At 38.7% G+C, this 23,174-nt stretch overlaps 1 protein-coding gene across 3 annotated transcripts in view; it reads right to left on the reverse strand.

Moving 5' to 3' along the window:
• Positions 1–23,174, reverse strand: part of CNTNAP4 (contactin associated protein like 4) — a 273,095-nt gene that overhangs the window by 166,149 nt on the left and 83,772 nt on the right. For 2 of the 3 annotated variants that reach the window (XM_021097085.1, XM_021097087.1), the window contains one exon: positions 17,808–18,001. The exons of the other annotated variant lie outside the window; for it this stretch is intronic. In XM_021097085.1, the coding sequence (XP_020952744.1) occupies positions 17,808–18,001 (194 nt within the window). The remainder of the gene's footprint in view (positions 1–17,807; positions 18,002–23,174) is intronic. 3 annotated transcript variants of the gene reach the window in all.

Consider the following 23,174-nt stretch of genomic DNA (forward strand, 5'->3'; position numbering starts at 1 on the left):
TAAAACAATAAGAATACATAAGTGCTATGTTTTTAAGTCGCTTAAACTTATTCTTTTCTGCACGTATGCCTTTAACAACACACAGGTTTATTTGTTTTGTTATTTTTGATCTTTAGAAATAGCTTCCTGTATTTTAACAATATTGGTGTACAACTACTAATCTGTATATATCGCATTATAGTCAAATCTAAAAAATAAGATCTACCCAGAAAAGTCTAGTCTCCATCCCTATTCCACCCCTCCACCTATAAGTCATCACAGAGATAACGTTTTTTAAATTGGTCTTGCTCATCCTCCCATTTACTTAAAAAAATTAGCAAATATGTAATTATAAGTGTATATTTTCGTTTCCTTTATTTAAATAAATGGCAGTAATCTCCCCATGTTCTTCACCTGTCTTTGTTGAGGTAGTGGAACAAATATGAGGGATAAAGGCAGACCGCATGCTCATCTTCTTAAATGGTCCTCACCCTTGAATGGTTATCCAGACGGAAGTGATGCTCCCATGAAGGGAGGGTTAAGTAGATCCAGGCCATGCTACAGGAAATTTGGGGGCCTTTTCCAGCCCAGCTCCTCAAGTACCAATGACCACCTGCATCCTCCTTCCATTACTATGACGTCAGAATTGTTACTCTGACTTCTTATGGGGAGAGCTATACATCTCTCAGTCTCTGCTGAGAAAAGACCTGGGTGAAGGACAAGGAAGTTATTGTATCTTTTCCCATGTGTCAGCTTGGGGAAATTACTCCAAAGACACGTGAGTGGCCTCTGAATAAATCTCTCCAGGGATCACTGAGTTTTGGAGAATGTCAACTTAAAAAAAAAAAAAAGTTTCCTTCATTAAAGTTATTAGATTTTAAAATTTAGCCCATGCAATGAGATGCATTTTAGTGAAGCTAAGGTGGAAGTATTGCTAAGTTCCTGAGAAAGCTTTAGGAAAAAGTAACTATGGGTAAATGATAACAGGTAATAGACAAAAGCAGTTATAAGGTATGTGGGAAAGCTTGGCCCCAGCACAGTCAGAGAGGAGAATAACAGAAGATAAGATCAAGGGATGGCCAACAACAATATTGTAAAAATTATAATGGTAGACATCTAACTAAAACATAAGTAACTGAGTTCACAATGGGTCATAATTTTTTTCTGGGCATTCTAAGGTGCGCATATTGATGCTTGTGGGGTTGAAGAAGCATCCTATGTATCGGTCTTCCTGAGCATACACTGGCTCTATCCTCGGTAACTGCTGTATCATCAGAACTTTTAAATATTTATGGGTGATTCAAGTACACATTGTTCTCTTCCAAGCATTGTCTAGTGCAATGAACAAAGCTCCTCAGCTATATTGAAGTAGAATCTCTAATAACAAATAAGCAACTGATGAAAGTTTTTAAGGAAAAAAAGGTCCCCTAATTCATTTTCAGAGTCATCTCTTAGTCCTGCTGTTGTGACGCCTTGCTTAAGACTATTCACATAATTGTTTGCACTGAAAAATGGGGGAGAAGCAGAAAAAAAAAATAGAGAAGACAAAAAGCACAGCATTGTTTCCCTTTAAAATATAGCAACACTAATTTCAAAGTAATCTTGCAATCTGAAGAAACTTAGTTTCTAAAGTACTTTTCATCAGTGAGACTGGGACCAGTTACGTGATGACAGAGAAGGACAGAGTTTGTCAGAAGATGCAAATCCCACTTCTGTATGTCCATGCCAGAAATAGCAATTATATGTATCTGTCACCACTCTCACCCCCACTGCTTTCATTTTAGGTGCCACAGACCCTTTAGATATTATATCTTATTCAAATTAAAAGAAATAATACTGTATGTCATCTAGTCTGAAATATAGGGTCATTTTCAACACATTTGCCAGCAAAAAATAATGGACCTAGACTGTCTTGAGAAACTGCAGCAAACCTGAGTTTCAGTGGATAGAGTACTTTTCTCAAAAAAATATGTATAACGTTCATTATGAAATCCTGGCTTCCCATATCAAGTACCTGTGCAAATGTCATTAAGCGAGATAGACACATACACTGATAGCCAAGGACTTCACACCCTGAGGTCATCAAGATATACACCCTTTTATAGATGTTAAACATATCTTTTAAAATCTGAACTTAAGCATAGAGAAATCCTTCACATATCATTAACCCAAGTACAGTCCAGGAAGCTAGACTATTACACATCTATGAATCAATTTAGAGAAGCGATGAGAACCATTGTCCTGGTCAGAACCAGCTAAGATCAGTCAGCACTGATTGAAACTGATGTGTGTGCACCTAACTACTCAATCAGAAGGAGAATATGTGAAGTCACTCAAAAGAGAATGTCACAGCGTGGTTAATCTCCAGGGCCACTGAGAGGCAAGGCATGGTTAATAGATGCATCTCACATGAATGATAAAACAGCATCTGAGTAATTACGGTGTGACCTCTGGCTGCCATGCAGAAGCCAGAATGGCAATAATAAGACAAAACCAGGAAGAGAAAGAGTGACATATTTTGGAACTGACTCAGCTAAAATCAGAAATGGAGAAAGTAAAACCAAGGCCAACTCCAAAGAAAACAAGCGTTCTTGTTAATTTCACTCATTTTCAGGCTCTGTGAAATTCCTTGGGATGCCTTCCACAGTCAAGCCCCAAAATCATGAGCCCTCGGCATTCTCTTCTCCCATTTCCCATGTCTTTCTGTGAACTGGTATAATTTGTTAAGGACCAGAACTAGGGCTCAGATTTAATTAGATCCTGTAACTGCCAAGGAACGGTGCAGAGTGAAAGGCATCTGTGATGACTAACTTTATGAGTTAGCTTGACTGGGCTGAGGGATGCCCAGATAACTGGTAAAACATTATTTCTGGGGGTGTCCGTGGGGGTGCTTCCAAAAAAGATTAGCATATCCCGTGAAATCCAAATTAGCACTTATGAAACTGAAAGTGAATTTTGCTCATTTTTCCCAAATGCTACATGCTCATGGAGCCAGGAAGTATTTTATGCATCTTCTGTCAATTCCATATGATTTTTCTTTCTTCCTCATAAAAAGAAGCCAGTAAAAGAAAAAAAGAGAGAGAGGGAGAGAGAAAATTCATTTCTCCTTCTTTATGAATGTCAGCTGGTTATAGCCAATTCTGGCCCCCTCAGCCTGGCTCCTGCCCCAAACTTCAGGTCACTTCCTCATCTTCGCTGCAATCTTCTCACAAAATTCTCTACTTCAAAACCCTTTGGATGACACATAAAACATCCTGGACTTAAATGACCTTCACTTGCTATTTCCACATCTTGGTCCTTAACTATTTCCTGTGACTGCACCATCTTTGAAATTGTAAAAGCTTAAAGTCTACTCTTTGATCCCAGACCACTAGATCTTTCCAACTCTCTCAATCCCATTTACTCACTCTGATGTGCTTTTCAGCCTCAAAACGCCACTGTCTCTTTGACACCTTCCATCTCTGTGAGTTAATTTTATGGGTCAACCTAACATTTGGTCCAACATGTTTCTAGATGTTTCTGTGAAGGTATATTTAAAACGGGGTCAACACTTAAATCAGGAGACTTCTGCATAAAGAAGATTATGTTCCATAATGTGGGTGGGCCTCATCCAATCAGTTGAAGGTCTTAGTAGACAAAAGACTGACCTTCCTAGAAGAGGAAATTCTGCCAGCAGATTGCTTAAGACTTGAACTGCAATATTCCTGTGGGTCTCCAGCATGCCAGCCTCCCTTGCAGATTTTGGATTAGCCAACCTCCACAATCACACGAGCTGATTCCTTAAAATAAATCTACATACATCTCAATGGTTCTACTTCTCTGGAGAACACTGACTAACACAGTCCTTCCATCAGTACCTCCCCCTGCCTTGCCTTCACTTCCTTCCCTACCTGGTGCTAACTCTGTGACACTCCTTTCTCTATGCTCCTGCCAGCCCGTATATGTCTTTGTCCTAGACACGTCCTCCCACCAAAGCATCCCCATAGATTCCAACCCTGGGTCAGTCTAAGAATCTATGCCCTCTGCCCCTGCATGCAGCTGCCCATAGGTGGAGAAAACCATATGACAGAGCACATGGGTGCCCCGTGTATGGTCTGCAGGCTACGCTGGGCTCTCAGTGCTATGTGGGGATTCTTTTCCTAGTCAGCGCCACTCTCACTTCTCCTTCTTTATTCTCAGTAAACACGGGATCTTTCTGTCCATTGAGGGCCTCTCGATGGACTGAAGTTCAAACCCATCTTTCCTTTTTCTCTTCTTCCTTGATTAGAACACGTCTCTCTTCAAAACCAGCTGTGATCTAGATCCCCCTGCTCCATCAGTTACCCTCTGGAATCACCATCATGTTCAGCCTCTGGATCTCCAATGGCTTTCACTCAAGTTCTAACCAAGTTCAAGTCTCTCCTCTATCTTCCATGCATTGCTCTACCTGTCCCTTGACTCTTGTTCCATTTCCCTCTTCTACACAGCCAAACTACTGGGCATAGCATTTGCCAGTTTATCTCCCCTCCTCCTTACCAAAGTGCTTCCTTTCCAGAAACCACTGCATTCAGCCAGGCGTTTACTTTCACCTCTTAGCTGAACTGGTGATAACCTCAGATCTATTGCTAATTCTGCGCGAGTTTTTTTTTTTTTTTTTTTTCATTTAATTCTGCAAAAGTCCCCTCCTTCCTTCTTTTTTCCTTCCTCTCTTCTTTCCCTCTGTCCTCCCTTCCTCCTTCCCTCATACAAATTCTTTAAGGTGTGTATTGCAGCTGTGCCCCTTTTGCATAGGAGGTAAAAGCAACTTGTCCAAAATCACTCAGCTTGTAAGAGAGGGAGCCCACATCTGAAGGCATGCAATCTGATAAGAGAGATGGCTTTTTTAATCACCATCCATAGCTCTCACCTCTTCTCCCTTTTGCATGTTATACCTGTGGCACTTTGGATTGGACTTGATGTGCGATTCCAGCTCTTGGCTCAGACTAGAGAAACAGGGCCATGGTTTTTCCAAAAAGCCACCCTAGTCATGCATATAGAAATTGAGTCACTGTGCTGATGGCGTTTGCTATCATTGACCCATATTATCAGATCTAATCATATTTACTGTTTCCCCAGAGCCTGGGGATGGTGAGTTTCAGTGGAGGAGAGGAGAGAAAAGGATGATGCACAGGGACTTTCCCAGAACAGTCCCAGAAAGAGTCCCTAAGCCTAACCCTAATCCTAATGAAACCATAATGTTCTATGGTTCTGTGAACACTAAAAGACATATAGAGTCCCACATGGCAAAAGATTCCAGTGCAAAAAGCCCTATGCACCATTCTAAGTAGAGTGTAATAGGAGGAATTTACTTCATGAATCTATGCATAATTCTAATCACACAAATTATAGTTCCTTGTTGGTGAAAATGTCTTTTAAAAATTTGGGGTTAAAAGATCCGGCATTGCCACAGCTACGGCATAGGTCACAACTGTGGCTCAGATCTCATCCGTGGCCTGGTAACTCCACATGATGCAGGGAGGCCAAAAGAGGGGGAAAAAAAAAAGTGTGTTCTAAACAAGTGTATATGTTATTCAGCTCAGATGGAATAAACACCCAAAGGCTAAGAATTTAAAAGTACAAACTCAGAAAGTGAGAGAAGCCCATATGGAAATTCAATGTTTGTGTGCTCATTATCCAAATGGTTTGATTTTATAAAAAAAAAAGAGATTAAATAGACTAATTTCTTTCTAACGTAGAGAAATTTTTATATTTACTTGTCATCACTGACATGCAAATTTTTAAAGAAAGCATAAGTATCACTGTGAGCTTAATTAATTCATGTATGTATTCTAAGGATCAAAAATCTATTTCCAAAGTGACATATTAAAAGAGAATTTTTTTTTTACCTTTTCTAAACTTCAGAGTGTAAAAATGGAACTGCCACAACCGTAATAGCTTTGTAGCTCTTGGGACAATTTTCTGCAACTTTCCACAAACTTGCTAAGATAAATATAAGTTTTTTTGTCCTGAAACTGATATTCCCCAGCCCACCCCCAATTCATGATGACTCTGACATATTGTAATAAAGCCATTGCTCCCTGTGGTTCTTTTTTCACTGCTCCAGCAATTTTTCTCTTCTCTCTCTCTTATTGAAAAAGAACCCTATTATTAAGTACTTAAAATGTTCAAGGCTCCAAAAGGAAGACAACCTTTCAGTGTGAGAGATTAATAATAACAATAAGAAGCACAGAAGGGAAGATCGGAGTTCAAAGGCAAATAAAATTTTCATTTGCAGAATACAAATCAAATATGATTTCTTTTGAACTGTATCGCTCTGATTTACAGACATAGCTCTGCAGAATATTTCCTAGTCTTTCTGCATCTTGTTTTCCCCCTTTCATCCTCATGACTACTTCTGGACAAACAACCTAACACTTTTTTAAAGCATGGCTTTTCTAAATCAGCCAAAGGATTGTTCTTGGTGAACATTTCTGAAAGGGGCAAGAGGCAAATAATACTATAAAGGGCAAGTTTTAGACAAGACCAGCTCTCGGGCAGCACTCCTAAGGGCAACTGGAAATATGGATGGATAAAGCCATCTGGTTCAATCCCCGGTTCTCAAAAGGAAGAGTTCTTCTTTTACATATTTATACAAAATAGCAAACAGACGCCCTCACCTCAGTACACACACAGACCTCTGCATGGTAAACCAGAAGGCATATCACCCAGTAATTGTATTTTGGATTTGAAGTAAGTAATCACAAAAGTGTTTCCTTTTGCGACGATGTTTTTATTAATCTCTATGCGACGATGCTTTTATTAATCTCTATTCTAAACCCCAGCAGCAAAAAAGCATGGTGTTCCTATCTGCAGTCATGTTTACTGTCTCCTGGGCATAGTTCCCCTCCCCCGGGAATTCACAGCCTTAATTATGAAATGGTTATACTTTTCAGGAAATACAGCAGCTTTAGTCTGCATTTTAGCCAGTCGCATTTGGGTATTTATTTGCGTTACGTGTATCATTTGGAATAAAGGAAAACATTTAAGGAGAGTGGAAGAGAATGAAAACCATATGAATGAGTCTGCAGTTCACCCAGAGAAGGTCAGACAAATCATCCAATGTAATCCAGAAAGTCTCCCTGGAAATAACACTATGGAAGATGTCATGGCAAGGAAGACTCCAGAGATGATGGGAAAGGGATGGGGCAGGTGGGACTAGAGGGTAAGGGACTGGAAGCCCCTAAGTTGGAAGGGATGAAGCCGGTCTTAGATAAGTGAAGAACATGACCCAACAGAGAAGGGTGAAAGTACAACAAACCTTGGTGAACGGCCTAGGAGCAGCAATTAAGTGTCTGAGATTGGCGCTGCGGTTCATGAGGCAGCCACCAATGAAATGTGTCGGATCTGGAGTTGGACAGGGCCATCAGGTCTGCCAGCCAAGTAGAAACATTTCAGTAAAATAGGGGTGTGCCTATGTTGGTTCCACAAATGTGTGTAACAGCCCCATTCCAGATGCAACAACAAATGTGTATTAATCCATAGATACACTCCGCAGTGAGGCCTAGGCACTCATTTGCAAAATGCTTGTGGAGAAACAGAGCAATGCTAACGTTCCCACACAGAAAGTCAGTCTAAACTCTGAACTTCAATGCCTATTTTGATAAGCAGCACAGGATTGAATTCATAATGTATTATTTTTGTTCTCAGGCGTTAGGAGAAGATGACATAAACCAATGATGATTAACCTTCATCATGAATACTTTTCTTTCAGTATATTTTGAGCTACTGTCTTTCCTAGCTTTGACTATTCGTCTTTATTGGCAGAAGGGAAGACAGCTACGTGTAAACATTTTATAAATGTTTTATAAAAACATTTTATAAAACATGAACTCAGGTGGAAATTTGCTATCTTCATCTCAGTTTCTTCAAGATCAAAATATTATTGATCTACTTCCTTTATGGGTTGACGGGAAAGCTTGCGATTTGGGGGTTTATTGGATACCTGGATAGATATAAAGCATTAGCCAACACTATTTTGGAGACTCTTTCCTTGATACACCAAAAACATTCATTCCCTTCAAGGGTTTGTACCTATTTATTCTCCTACCAACAGAGCTCGGAAGCACCCTTTCCCTGTACTCCAAGGCGATGCTTCTTGTGTCTTCTTCTATTTTCTTCTTTTTACGACTGCACCTGCAGCATATGGAAGTTCCCAGGGTAGGGGTCGAATCGGAGCTGCAGCTGAGTCCTACGCCACAGCCACTTCAATACCAGATCTGAGCAGCATCTGCAGCCTACACTGTAGCTTGAGGCAATGTTGGATCCATCACCCACTGAGCAAGGCCAGGGATCGACCCACATGCTCATGGACTCTATGTCAAGTTCTTAACCCACTGAGCCACAATGGGAACTCCTGATTCTCGTGTCTTAAACCATTTGTGATCTCCTTTAAAATGTTGATTTCATACACTTGATACTTGTACAGCATACATGATACTCATTCCAGATTCTGGGGGGGAAAATCTTGCCTCATCTAGGTAGGTGGCCTGAGAAAATAACCTCATCATCCCCAGTTTTCTTACATACACACTGGCCTATTATCACAGTACCTAACTCACTGGGTTGTTAAGATTAACTGAATAAATAGTACATACAAATATATTAAATATACATGTGTTTGATATATAGTATGTGTGAAAATATATACATAAATACATTGTGACATGTAAACAATTCCCTGGAATATACAAAGTATTTAATAAGTCTTCTCTGTTCTTGTTTTTTAAATGCTTTTCTTTAAAATTCATTTTTAACTTATCCTTGTGTGACACAGTAAAATCCATAATACCATGGGTTTGATGGAGCAATTTAGAATTGTTTAAGAAAGGTCATTACATTAAATGCACAACTATTAAAATTAAAAATGATACTATGTTGTTATATACCACGTTTTAGAAAATAATGTTTTAAATACCACCGTTGTTCCAAAATTCCCATTTCTTTCGATCTTTTAGGAAGTGTTACCTGACGCCTGTTTTAATTTGCATTTCTTCAATATTAAATGAGGTTAAAGACACTTTTACATATATTTAGGTATGTATGTATGCATATACACTGTTTTCCTTCCTATGAACTGCATGTTTATATTTTGCCTACTTTTTTAAAAAAACAAAGCTTCTTTTTTTAATTCATTTTAAAGACTGTTTTGTGCCTGTGCTAACAGAATTTTCTGTGATGATGGATAGATTCTCTATCCGCGCTAATAAACACTGACTGAAAACAGCTATTGAGCACTTAAACTATGGCTAGTATGACTGAAAAGCTTTATCGTTAATCTATTTTATTTAATTAATTTAAAATTAGATAACCCTATATAGCTAGTGGCTACCATACTGAACAGCATAGCCTTAAGTACTAAAGAAATTGGCTCTTTCTCATTGGAAGGACTGAGTTCACATCGGCTTTAAAGCTTTTCTTTAACCTAATATTGATTTTTAGCCAAATCCACCTTGCAACGTATACTCAAGAAATACACAGAAGTACACTGGATCTAAGATGAATCAGCATCCTTCTGATCATGTTTTGTGCTAAACGAAGAGTATGGACTTGATTGTCAAGTGTACTGCGTAATCCAATGGTTCCCATACTTTGCAGCATATTGGAATCTCCTGGTACTAGTTTTTTTTTGTTAAACCCCGATGCCTGGGCTCCTGTGCCCAAACATTATTTAATTGGCATGGATGCTACCCGGGCATCAGAATTCAAATGGGAAGTAAATTTGGGCACCAGAGGCGTAACGTGTAATCAGTGAGTAACCCGGGATTGGTGAGACGCAGGTACACCAGGAAACGAGGCTGGCGTGTGTCTCGGAGGAGTTGGACCTCGAGCGACAGCACAGCAGGCACAAGTGAGTGGAGCACATCTGCAGATGTATGTCCAATCATACCGGTCGGAAAATCAATGCTAACCCAAGGCTTCTGCTGCTGGTGAGTAAAGGTGGGCATTGCGACCCTGGAGGGCTAGAAATACTCTCCAACATTGATAAACTTTCTTTTCATTTTCTTTATGCTATTTTTCATGTGGTTTTTAAAACATTAGCTATTTTTTAAAATCATTTCCTCTGTAGCATCTGGGTTTGGTTCTATGCTTAGAAAGATGTGCCCCCTTTCAATATTATATGTGTATCTATACTCTGTCCTTTTAATACTTTTTCCCTGTGTCTGTATTGTTTTAAAATATTCAATTCATCTGGAATCCATTTTGATATAAAAATGTTATTTTTCTTCTAGAAGCTATAGCTTACCAAGTTTCATACTAACTAATTTACATTCCTCACATATTTTCAATGCTATATCTATCTTAGGCAAATCCCTAAATGTATTTGGGTGTAGTGATGGATGTCCTATTTTGTGTTCCACTATGTTTCACTGGACCAGTTATCGGTGTGTTTTAATTTACTAAGAGATTTGAAATTTTTTCCTAACATGTAGATTCTCTTTACTACTGTTATTTTTGCTAACTTATCTATTTTCTCATATTCACTGTTTATATATGAAATTCAGAATGATTTAACTTTTCTGAGTTATTTTAGGTAGAATGAATAGCTTTCTAATTCTGTTTTCTCTTTCAAACAGCTAAGTCCTCACATTTAATCGTCTTCTTTCATGTCCTTTAGTAATACTCTAAGTATTATTTTCATGTATCTCTTACCATTTATTTTAAGTTTTTTCCTTGCTATTTACTCCTTTTTGGTTCTATTACCAGTGGAGGATACAATCTTTTTACATTGTATACCTAGTTGTTTATGTGCAGGAAGATAAATTTCTGGGTTTAAAAATTAATTTTATTGTTAGGCACAAAATTCACTGAATTAATTTTTTAAAAATAGTCCGTTGATTCACTAAGATTTTTTAGGGATATATATTATCATTGCCAAATCCTATCTCCTTTCTAGCTTTGCATATCTTGCTATCCTCTTCTCTGATTGAATTCTGCTTGATACGTTTGGAAATTAAAAATGCAAAATAGGACAGAGAGACGCATCCATTAGTCTTTTAGAAGACCTTGCTATCTGGGTCTTAAAGAACAATAAGAAAATATTTCAAAAGGACAGGACTGCTTCCGAGAGACGAGATCCCCAAATGGAGTCTCCTGGGACAGGGGAATGCGAGAAGCCAGAAGGAGACATCTAGAACAACCAGCAAGAAAGGCAGGAGGAAAAAGGGTGATGTTTGGTCACTGACTGTCACATGGTAAATTGCGAGATACAGGTTGCAAAATGTTTTTAAAACATGCCATCCTCTGCTGTAGAGCATAGAGAACTCTACCCCGTATTCTGTGATCATCTACGTGGGAAAAGACTCTGAAAGAGAATGGATGTGGGTACGTGGATAACTGAATCCCTTGGTTGTACAGCAGAAAGTATCACAACATTGTACATCAACTCCACTTCCATAAAACTTTTAAAAAGGAGACGTTCCCATCACGGCACAGTGGAAACAAATCTGACTAGCATCCACGAGGACAGAGGTTCGATCCCTGGCCTCCCTCAGTGGGTTAAGGATCTGGCGTTGCCGTGAGCTGTGGTGTAGGTCACAAACGTGGCTTGGATCTGACATTGCTGGGGCTGTGGCATAGGCCAGCAGCTACAGCTCCAAATCGACCCCTAGCTTGGGAACCTCCATATGCCACAGGTACAGCCCTAAAAAGACAGAAAAACAAAAACAAAAACAAAAACACATTCCTTCCCCTGGGTGATGATTTGAGAATAATCTGATTGTGAGTGTACACACTACAGAGGGCAGCTGATCAAACCTCCTACTGACTCTAACCACTCTCTTCAAATTATTTGCATTTGGCTTTCTTAGGGGCAGATCAGTTGGAAGAATGTGAAGCAACATCACCATGAGTGACCACCGTTCATAGGAATTCATGTATATTTTTGGTATAGCACATATTGAGATAAAGTTCCAATATATGTGCAGACAAAGAAATTTCTGAGAAGGAACTGACATAACATGCAAGAGAATGGGCACAGCTGCAACAAGGTGGAATAAAGCCTGCTGCTGGGTAGAGAAGGTGCCCAGCAACCTACCTGTTCCGATTCATGGCTGCTGCCATATCAAAAACCCCAGGGCAGCCACCTTTAACCCTGCACTCCAGATTAATCATTTTCAAATGGGTGGAGACCTCCCAAGGAAGTAGAAAGGGAAATAGGAGATTCCCAGAGGTTACAGACTAATAATATAGGTCTTCAATAAAAACATCATTTTGGCACTCATGCAGAGGCTGTGTTGAAAGGCAGGAGCAGCTGAAGGCACTCTAGGCATCTGCCCAAGTCCTGAGCCAAGGACTGCAAGGCATGAAGCTCAAGGGGTTGACATGTTCACACACATCATCAGCGCTGTGATACTTCCTATTACCACACGTGACTTTCGTAGGCTCAGGTCCTTAGAATAAGAGCTCAAGGTGGGGAAAGGTCTAGGAAAGCGGTGCCTCACAAGGCAGGGAGTCCACCAGGCTGACTGCACACTCCCGCTTGTATTCTTGTATTTCTGCCTCCTTGCACTTTCTACGGAATGCCCCCCGTCACTTATTTACTTGACCGGAGATGGATACAGGTTAAGATCTTTGCAGGTGGTGTTTCTGCGCTGTCTGGCTCAGAGAGTTGACAACTCAATCATGCACAGTGCTAATAATGCCATGACTATTTTGTAACAGAGCACAAGTCTAATTGATGACACGTGTCACAGGGGCTCCATGTCTTTCACCCGCCAAACCCAGAACTACCACATTCGACACTTCTAACCAAAAAAACAGTTATTCTAACTTTAGAAATATGCTCATATGAAATTACAGGTTTTTCGTTTGAAAAACCAGATACAACGGAAATTCAAAGAAAAATAAGCTATTGTGCCTAACAATCAAATTTTCTTAAATATGTCATAAAATTAGTACCGTCCCACTCCTTGCCCTTTTTACACTTTGCTGCAGGGCAAAAAGATGCTTGAGCGACTTCGCATAATTCGGCTGTAAAGTTCCTACACATGGTGATCTTCTTAAAGTAATTTCTAAGATGTTAGTTTCATGAAATTTCAGCAATTGTTCTTAGATGAGTGAAAATTATACCTTACGTTTCCTTTTCCAATCATTTACAATAAACTGGCTGAAAAGTCTTTTGATCGTAGATGTTCAGGAAGTTTATTTTGTCTTCAATTTGAGAGGAGCAATTTTAGCAGCTTGCATTTTTCTAATCTTTTTGGAAAATATTTATATGCCATCCAGTAGAGTACTTTGTATAAATTACATTTATGAGCAGTGGATGATAAATTTTATTCTAAAGAATAATGTTTTTAAATATCATATATCTGTCAAGTTTTCAGTTCTATTAAATATATGCGTGACTGCATAGATAACAAATAAAAATAGTTTGCCTTTCTTTTTAAACATTATTTGTAAGAAGCAGCAGGGCATCTGATCAGTTCTTTCAGGTACACACATGGCAGTATGCCTTCTAGTGCTTGAGGAAGGACAAAATAAGGCAGAATGAGGTATCCTCACTGCTGCAATTCCATCCATGTTGATGGGTTTTATTTTATTCGTTTCTAAACTTGAAACAACTGCCTTTTCTTCCTCTTTCCATCACATACTCATATAATGCCTTATGTGTTTCCGAACTCGCTTTTGTAGATTTATTTGTCTCATCTGGCGCAGACTGTGAAGATCTTAAAGAAAATTGGCCTGTTTTGTATAATTTGGATACATCCCATAATATCTAGAAAAACTGGGGCCAAAAAAAAAAAATAGCAAAGGAAAGGAACAGAAGTTAGGAAGAACGTATTTGTAAAATGCGAATGCGTGCAGCAAAGGTTTAAATTCCTAATTATTTACATCAATTAAAAAATTGGATAAACCAATTGCACCTAATCAAACTGACAAGCTTTTGCACAGCAAAGGAAACCAAAAAGAAAACAAAAAGACAACTTACAGAATGGGAGAAAATACTTTCAAATGATGCAGCTGACAAGGGCTTAATCTCGAGAATATTCAAGCAACTTATACAACTCCACAGCAAAAAAGCCAATAACCCAATGTGAAAATGGGCAAAAGACCTGAATAGACATTTCTCCAAGGAAGATATACAGATGGCCAACAAGCACATGAAAAAATGTTCAGCATCCCTGATTATTAGAGAAATGCAAATCAAAACTACCACAAGATACCACCTCACACCACTCAGAATGGCCATCATTAATAAGTCCACAAATAATAAATGCTGGAGGGGGTGTGGAGAAAAGGGAACCCTGCACTGTTCATAGAAATGTAAGCTGGTACAACCATTATGGAGAACAGTATGGAGATACCTTAGAAAACTATACATAGAACTACCATATGACCTAACAATCCCACTCTTGGGCATATATCTGGACAAAACTTTCTTTAAAAAAGACACATGCATCCACATGTTCATTATTGCAGCACTATTCACAATAGCCAAGACATGGAAATAACCTAAATGTCCATTGACAGATGATTGGATTAGGAAGATGCAGCATATAGACACAATGGAATACTACTCAGCCACAAAAAAGAACAAAATAATGCCATTTGCAGCAACATGGATGGAACTAGAGACTCTCATCCTGAGTGAAGTAAGTCAGAAAGAGAAAGACAAATACCATATGATATCACTTATATCTGGAATCTAATATATGGCACACAGGAACCTTTCCACAGAAAAGAAAATCATGGACATGGACAACAGACTTGTGGTTGCCCGGGGTGAGGGGAAGGGAGTGGGATGGATGGGAGCTTGGGGTTAATAGATGCAGACTATTACCTTTGGAATGGATTAGCAATGAGATCCTGCTGTGCAGCACTGGGAACTATGTCTGGTCACTTATGATGGAGCATGATAATGTGAGAAAAAAGAATGTATACCTGTATGTGCAACTGGGTCACCATGCTGTACAGTAGGAAAAAAAAATAACGTATTGCGGAAATAAAAAAAAATTTTAATTGTTCTTTGGCAAAAAAACAGAAAAACAAACTTGAAGTGAGCTGTTACTCTAGGTGAAAAATGTCAGGGGCCAAGGCATGATTCATCATATTTCATTTTTCCCACATTGTCAACTGTAGATTCACAGAGAGGGGGCTTCCCTCAGAAGGCAACCTGGATCATTGTGAGACTGTGTGTGTGTGCGTGTGTTTGTGTGTACACATATATCGCTAAGTTTTTAAGAGTTTACATACACCATAACTTTACCCATTTCTTTTGTGGTCATAGCACTAGTGGCACCAATGTCAATTCTGATGTTGATATTCAGAGTTAACCACCTACTTTCTTTACCACATGCAAAATTATAGTCCAGTCCTCCCCAAACTACTCAGTCCATCCTGACCACAGTCTCACCGGTAATTACATGGGAAACTGTATCTCTGGGTCTCTCCAATAGCCATGCTTTTGTTCACAATTTTCCAGCTTCATGGAATAACTTCCTTCCTGTCATAACCTAAGCTTTAATGTTTTTTTCAATACCCACACAAGCCCTGCTTTTTTGACAAATTTAGCCTATGGCGACTGCCACATTTTGTCAATTTCCAAAGCTCTATGAGTCTGCACCACACACTTGTGGGCTCCTCTGAGTCCGTCTTTTGTTTGTTCTGATGCACTTTATCTTTTCAACAACACTGACACGAGCTCTTTCAATACAAAATTTCATACATTAGATACAGATTACGAGATTAATGTATTCAGATCTATTCATTCCTTGATGTATTTTTCACTGATTCACTCAACAAGTCATGTGTCACACTGGATGCTGGATGCTAGAAATACAAAGATGAGGAAGATAAACCATCTCCCATTAAAAAAAAGGTTCAAAATTGTATAGGAGAGAGAGAAATAGAGCTTGCTATTTCTCAGTACATAAACTGATATAAATGTACTGAAAGGAGTTGATGGATGCAGGAAGGGGTCACTTCTAGTTGCTGTGATCATAAAAGTATCCAACAAGAAAGTGCATTTCATTTATGGGTTCATTCCTTCATTCCCTCTCATTCATTCATTCACCAAACATTTAGTGTTTGCCTGCAACATACATGGTACTCTTAAGATTGGGGATGAACCATTGGTAGGCAGAGCCTCTATTTCTAGGGTGCTCACTCACACTCAAGAGGGGAAAACAGTGATTAAAACAACAAATTATAGCATGGTCTAAAAAACAGTATTACCTTGACAGGTAATTGTCACAGATGCCTGTGAAGATCTGTCTTCACATTGATTGGTTTGGATTATTTAAGGGTATTATTCACGTCATTATTGCACCTGAGCACCTCCCTTCTAATAAGTAAGCAAAAAAGGCAACTACCACTGTCTAGGTTTGGCTTTACTCAACCTTTATTCATTAAAAAAAGTCATTTTCGTGGATAATCTATCATTTTAAAAAATGTCAGAAATATACACCTTACTTCAACATAGCTAAATATTAGCATGAACCGGCCACTACCTCTCTAGCTTAAAATTCATTCTCATTTAGAGAAAAGAGTAAAAGATCATCCAAACACCTGGCTAAAATAAATACCTCATTAAGCTTTCACTGCTATGGGTTTCTAACTAGTGTTTATTTTATCCCTAGTTTGAATAGTTTTCATGGAATTAATTCAACCACAACATCCAATTTTTCTTGCTGTTATACAGAACTTCAACTTGCTTTGGATTTTAAGGCAGCTTTTCCTAAAAATGCATATAGAAAACTTCTTCCAGCCTGGCTATTGTTCTCTCTGGAGAAAGAGCAGGGCCACGTCTTCTCAATTTAATTGACATCGATAAATACACACACTGAATGGCCACCGAGTGCTTTAGAGATGCAAAGGTGAGTAAACCACAGTCCATTTCTTCAATGGGTTTATAATGTATCATGGAGCTCTAGGAAGTTTCAAAAGAAGCCACTGACTGATCAAAGAAAATTATCATTATGTGCCCAAATAGGCTTCCAAATTATCTGTGTGCTAAGAAGGATGCTTCATTAAGTTACTCATTTTCTCTGGTTCCAGCAGCTCAGTCAGAGGAAAATTAAAAAAAAAAAAAAAAGTTCTTTGGTGACAGTATGTTTTTCCTGGCCCACATAAGATCCAAACCAATACTTTTCTACACTTAAAAAAAAAAAAAAGAATACTTTCTTCACCACCCAGAAAACTTCCTTTAGCTTCCCTCTTCCTTCAGGTGTTTATTTAGGATCATCAACTGATCATCAACTACAAATTCCACCTACTTTATTACAAACTGCCTCCTTGTCAGTCTTCCTTATAGGAGCTGTGCCCCTGTGCACCAAAAAAACAGCATAATTCACACTTACAGACTTGAAAAGACCAAAGAATGCTTTAGATATAAATAATATATATATGTGTGTGTGTATCATATATAAATATTCCAAATATTGTATAGAACAGCTCCATATACTAGAGAGAGAGATTAGTTCATAAATCTCAGACTCATCAAAAAGAATAAATTATTTTCACCAACTATAACTAAAGACAACACAACACTACTATGTTATTGACTGAAAAAAAAAAAACAATTTCATCCAGGTTTGGTTAATTTCATATACTTCCACACTATTTAGTGCACTAATAAGTTTTTTTTTTCCAGTTTCTGAGAACTCCGAAATCAGTTTACCTTTAGTATTTTTATAAATGGTACCGTAAGATGTATTAAAAAATGAATATTCACACAATTTCTCTTGAAAAATGTTTTCTACGTGACCCTAAGGATTCTGTTTCCAAACTTGGTTTAAGAGATTCGTCAAGAGTAAGCAGGGATGACTGCCCTGCTTTCTTGGAGAGACCGTGTATCTGTTAAAGAAACGTACCCAGATACTGTCCTCTTGCCGATACTGCTTCCAGTTCCTGCCACTGTCACTGAACATCAGCAGATAGCTGGTCACCCAGTTGGAGCTCCCATATCCCCCTTGGGTGGCCACAGAGGTGATCTCCATTCTCTCTCCAAGGTCAATCTGCAACCACTGGTATTTGTTTGACACAAGTGGAGACCAGCCACCAGCTCCTTTTATGAGAAGAGAAATAGGAGAAATTGGCAAAGAAGAATTTGTTAAAAAAAAAAAAATCTGTTCGTGAACTAGAAACATCAGTAAGACTATATTCCTCTATGGAACTTAAAGTCAAATTTCCAAAAGACGAAACGTCCCATAACGGTAGGAAAACACAGAGAAACAAAAATGTAATGTAAATGGGTGGATCTTATGTTAGTTATCTTCATTTCTAGGTGTTACAACCTTCTGACACTGGGAGGGTTGATTCAATGAGATTAAACTCAGTGAATGTTTACAGTGTTTAATTCAACAGGCAGACATTCATGTCAACACTTGGAAGTGGCATGTTCACTGCCCAAATGCATGACTGCATAATGATTTGGCCTTCCAACCCTGTGCCCAGGACTTGATCTACTGTCACACCACAATAGAACTAGAAAACTACCTCTCATGTCTGATTATGTTAGGACTCCTTAGAGAAACTGGTACAGCATTAAGCCTGGGAATATGAGGATGATCAAGGAATAATTCCCACCTTCACTGTGGTCTTAGAGGAGGAACAGATCATGAAAAGCACATTTGACACACGACATGAAAAATGTTAATGGTGAGGCAGATGCGAGGGACAGTAACACAGTAAATGACAGAGAGTACTATCCAGTGGTACCAGGCTTGTAAGTGTGTATGAGAGATGATTAAATTTTCAGGGATTTTGCAAAATGATTGTTAAACATAGCCATCTTTGCAACTGGCCGTGGTGGGGACATTTAAATTGGCAAACTCTACAAATCAGAACCACTTGGGAGTCTGTTCACAGCCATTTCACCGGCACATCACTGGTTGCATCCTACCTGGGAAGAGAGCTGAGGGGTCAGAGGACAGGGACTGGGAGAGTCACAGAAAAGATCAGAGAGTAAGTTGTGTTTGAGCACTCAGAAGTGAAAAATAGAAGTCTGCTCTATATTCAAGGAACTGCAGGTAGAGCAGAATTTATCATGCTTTCTTTTATCCAATGCACACAAGAAAATTATAGATGTGACTACCTACTGTATGTTTTGTTAAGATGTTTCAGTCTTCCTGTTTACTAGAATAATGCTTTCTTTGGGGAATTTATTATTTTAAGTAATATTGACACTGCTGACTAAGCAAGTAATACATAATCACTGTAAAAGTCATGAAATAGGGTTTAACCATTCTTGAATCCATGATTATCCAGTAAATTATCTAGTATTCCATATCTATTAAAATGCAATATCTGTTAACAACATACCAAAAGAGAACACAAGTGCCTGTTTTCCTTTCCCCATTCTTTTGCCATCTACCTTGAGGCTCTCATAATAAATCCTAACATTTTAGCCAGAGATCACCATTAAGTCATACACAGTTTTTATTCAAGCATTATTCTTGACATCTGTGCCCTGTGTTATAATCCTTGAATCAGTCCCTAAGACAAAGAGATGACCAATAAATGTTTGCTATTATGATACAGCGCACAACATGAGACCTAAAAAGACACATTTGTGCTAAAAACTGATTTAATAAGATTTAAAAATCCTTTTGATGGCAGATACCACACAGTGACACTCTGAGAGACGAAAAGCGGAACTCTGTGTTACTGAGAGCTTCAAAGAAGAAATGACTGAGAATTGGTGGATGGCATTAAGATGGCATAACACAAGGACTGGAGCTCACCTTCTCTCATGAAAACAGCAAAATTACAACCAAATGCTGGACAACCTTCAACCAAATGGACTGGAAACTTTTAAAAAGATATCCCACTCCAGAAGACAAAGAGGAGGTCACATCAAGAGGTAGGAGGGGCAATTATGTGATCTAAGCAACCCCATACCTGACAGATGGGAAGCCCACAGACTGGAAAGTAACTGTATCACAGAGAATCACCTACAGGAGTGAGAGTTCTAAGCCCCACATCAGGTCCCCATGCCTGGGGACCCAGCATTGGGAGAAAGAGCCCCCAGTGCATCTGGCATTGAAGGCCAAGGGGGCTTGTGTGTGGGAGCTCCATGGGACTGGGGGAAAGGGAGACCCATTCTTGAAAGGCACACACAGGCTTTTGTGTGTGCTGTGTCCCAGGGCAAAGCAGAGGATCCGTGGGAATCTGGGTCAGACCTGACTGCAGTTCTTGAAAGATCTCCTGGGAAAACAGGGGGTGAATGTGTCTTTTGTGGGGGAAGGACATTGGAAGCAAAGCTCTCAGGAATATTCATCAGACTGTGTTCCTCTGGAGGTGGCCATTTTGGGAAAGTCTAGCCCCACCCATCAGTGCTGAGAAGCCCCAGGCCAAACAACAATCCAGGTGGGATCACAGCCCCACCCATCAGTAAACAGGTACCTAAAGACCCCCCAGGCAGACAGCCACCTCTAATCTCATCCAGAAACAAAGTTCCACACTCCAGAGGACAGGAATCAGCCCCACCTACCAATGAGCAGTCCCTCCCCCATCAGGAAGCCTACAGCAAGCCCCTGTACCAACTTCAGCTACAAGGGAGGCAGAAACCAGAAGTAGCAGAGGCTACAACTCTACAAAAAGACTACAAAAAGGAGACCACACCAAAAACCTACAAAAATGAAAAGGCAGAGAACTATAACTCAGATGAGAGAGAAAGAAAAAAACACAGAAAAATAAGCTAAGTGATCCGGAGATTATCAGACTTTAGACTGTTGATGCTGAAGATGATGCAAGACATTGGAAATAAACTGGAGGCAAAAATGGATAATTTACAGGAAACACTGAGAAAGGAAATATGAGATATAAAACTTAAGCAAGGAGAGATGCAAACTACAATAACTGAAATGAAAAATTCATTAGAAGAAGCCAACAGCAGAATACAGGAGGCAGAAGAACAAATAAGCAAGGTGGAGGACAGATTAGTGGAACTCACTGATGCAGAACAGAAAAGAGAAAAAAAATTGAAAACAAATGAAGAGAATCTCAGAGAACTCTGGGACAACATTAAATGCACCAACATTCATATTATAGGGGTTCCAGAAGGAGAAGAGAGAGAGAAAGGGACAGAAAAAAGTATTTGAAGAGATAATAGCCGAAAGCTTCCCTAACATGGGAAAGGAGCCACTCACTCAAATTCAGGAAGAAAAACAAGTACCATATAAAATAAACCCAAGGAGGAACACCCCAAGACACATATTAATCAAACTGACTAAAATTAAAGACAAAGAGAAAATATTAAAAGCAGCTAGGAAAAAGAAACACATGGCACACAAGGGAACCCCAATAAGGTTATCGGCAGATTTTTCAGCAGAAACTCTGCAGGTCAGAAGGAGTAGCACGATACACTTAACATGATGGAAGGAAAAAGCCCCCAACCAAGATTATTTTATCTAGCAAGGCCCTCATTCAGATTTGAAGGAGAAAGCAAAAGCTTTATCGATAAGCAAAAGCTAAGAGAATTCAGACCAGCTTTACAACAAATAATAAAGGAACCTCTCCAGGCAGAAAAGAAAAGGCCACAACTAGAAACAAAAATACCACAAATGACAAGGCTCACTAGTAAAGGCATATATACAGTAAAGATAGGAAATCATCCACACAAAAATATGCTACCAAAATCAGAAATTGTGAGAAGAGCGTACAAATGCAGGACACTGGAGATACATTTGCAAATAAGAGACCAACAACTTAAAACAATCTTGTGTATATATATATATATAGACTCCTATATCAAAAATTCAGGGCAACAGCAAACCAAAAATCTACAATTGATACACATACAAAGAAGAAAAATCAACTCAAATACAACACTAAAGATAGTCATCAAACCACAAGAGGAAAGAATAATAGAAGGGAAGAAAAAGAGCAACAAAAACAAATCCAAAACAGTTAATAAAATGACTATAAGAACACACATATCAATAATTACCTTAAATGTAAATGGACTAAACCCCCCAACCAAAAGACATAGACTGGCTGAATGGATACAAAAACAAGATCCATATATATGCTGTCTTCAAGAGACCCACTTCATTTCTAGGAACACAAATTGAAAATGAGAGGATGGAAGAAAATATTCCATGCAAACAGGAATCAAAAGAAAGCTGGAGTAGCAATACTCATATCAGACAAAATAGACCTTAAAACAAAAAATATAAGAGACAAAAAGGACATTACATAATGATCAAAGGATCAATCTAAGAAGAAGATACAGCAATTGTAAATATATATGCGCCCAACATAGGAGCATCTCAATATATGAAGCAACTGCTGACAGCCTTAAAAGGAGAAATTGACAATAACAAAGTAATAGTGGGGGACTTTAACACTCCACCTACAGCAATAGACAGACCATCCAGACAGTAAATCAATAAGGAAACACAAGCTTTAAATGATGCATTAGACCAGACAGACTTAATAGATATTTATAGGACATTCCATCCAAAAGCAGCAGGATGCGCATTTTTCTCAAGTGCACACAGAACATTCTCTAGGACTGATCACTTTCTGGGCCACAAATCAAGCTTTGGTAACTTTAAGAAAATTGAAATCATATCAAGCATCTGTTCCAACCACAAGGCTATATGATGGGAAATCAACAACAAGAAAAAATCTGCAAAAAACACTAACATGTGGAGACTAAATAACATGCTACTAAACAACCAATGGATCACTGAAGAAATCAAAAAAGAAATTAAAAAAAAATACCTAGAAGAAAATGACAGCAAAGATACAACAATCCAAAGCCTATGGGATGCAGCAAAAGCAGTTCTAAGAGGGAAATTTATAGCAATACAAGCCTACCTCAGGAAACAAGAAAAAGCTCAAATAAACAAGCTAACTTTACATCTGAAGCAGCTAGAGAGAGAAGAACAGACAAGATCTAAAGAAATCATAAAGATCAGAGCAGAAATCAATGAAACAGAAATCAAGAAAACAAAAGTTCAATGAAATGAAATACTAGTTCTTTGAAAAGATCAACAAAATTGATAAACCCTTAGCCAGACTTATCAAGAAAAAGAGAGAGAGGACTCAAATCAATAAAATCAGAAATGAAAAAGGAGAAGTTAAGACAGACATTACAGAAATACAAAGGATCATGAGACTACTACATGCAACTATATGCCAATAAAATGGAAAACCCAGAAGAAATGGACAAATTCTTAGAAAAGTACAATCTTCCAAGACTAAACCAGGAGGAAATAGAACAGATGAAT

This window comes from Sus scrofa, chromosome 6 (assembly GCF_000003025.6).
Source record: "Sus scrofa isolate TJ Tabasco breed Duroc chromosome 6, Sscrofa11.1, whole genome shotgun sequence".
NCBI classification, from domain to species: domain Eukaryota; kingdom Metazoa; phylum Chordata; class Mammalia; order Artiodactyla; family Suidae; genus Sus; species Sus scrofa.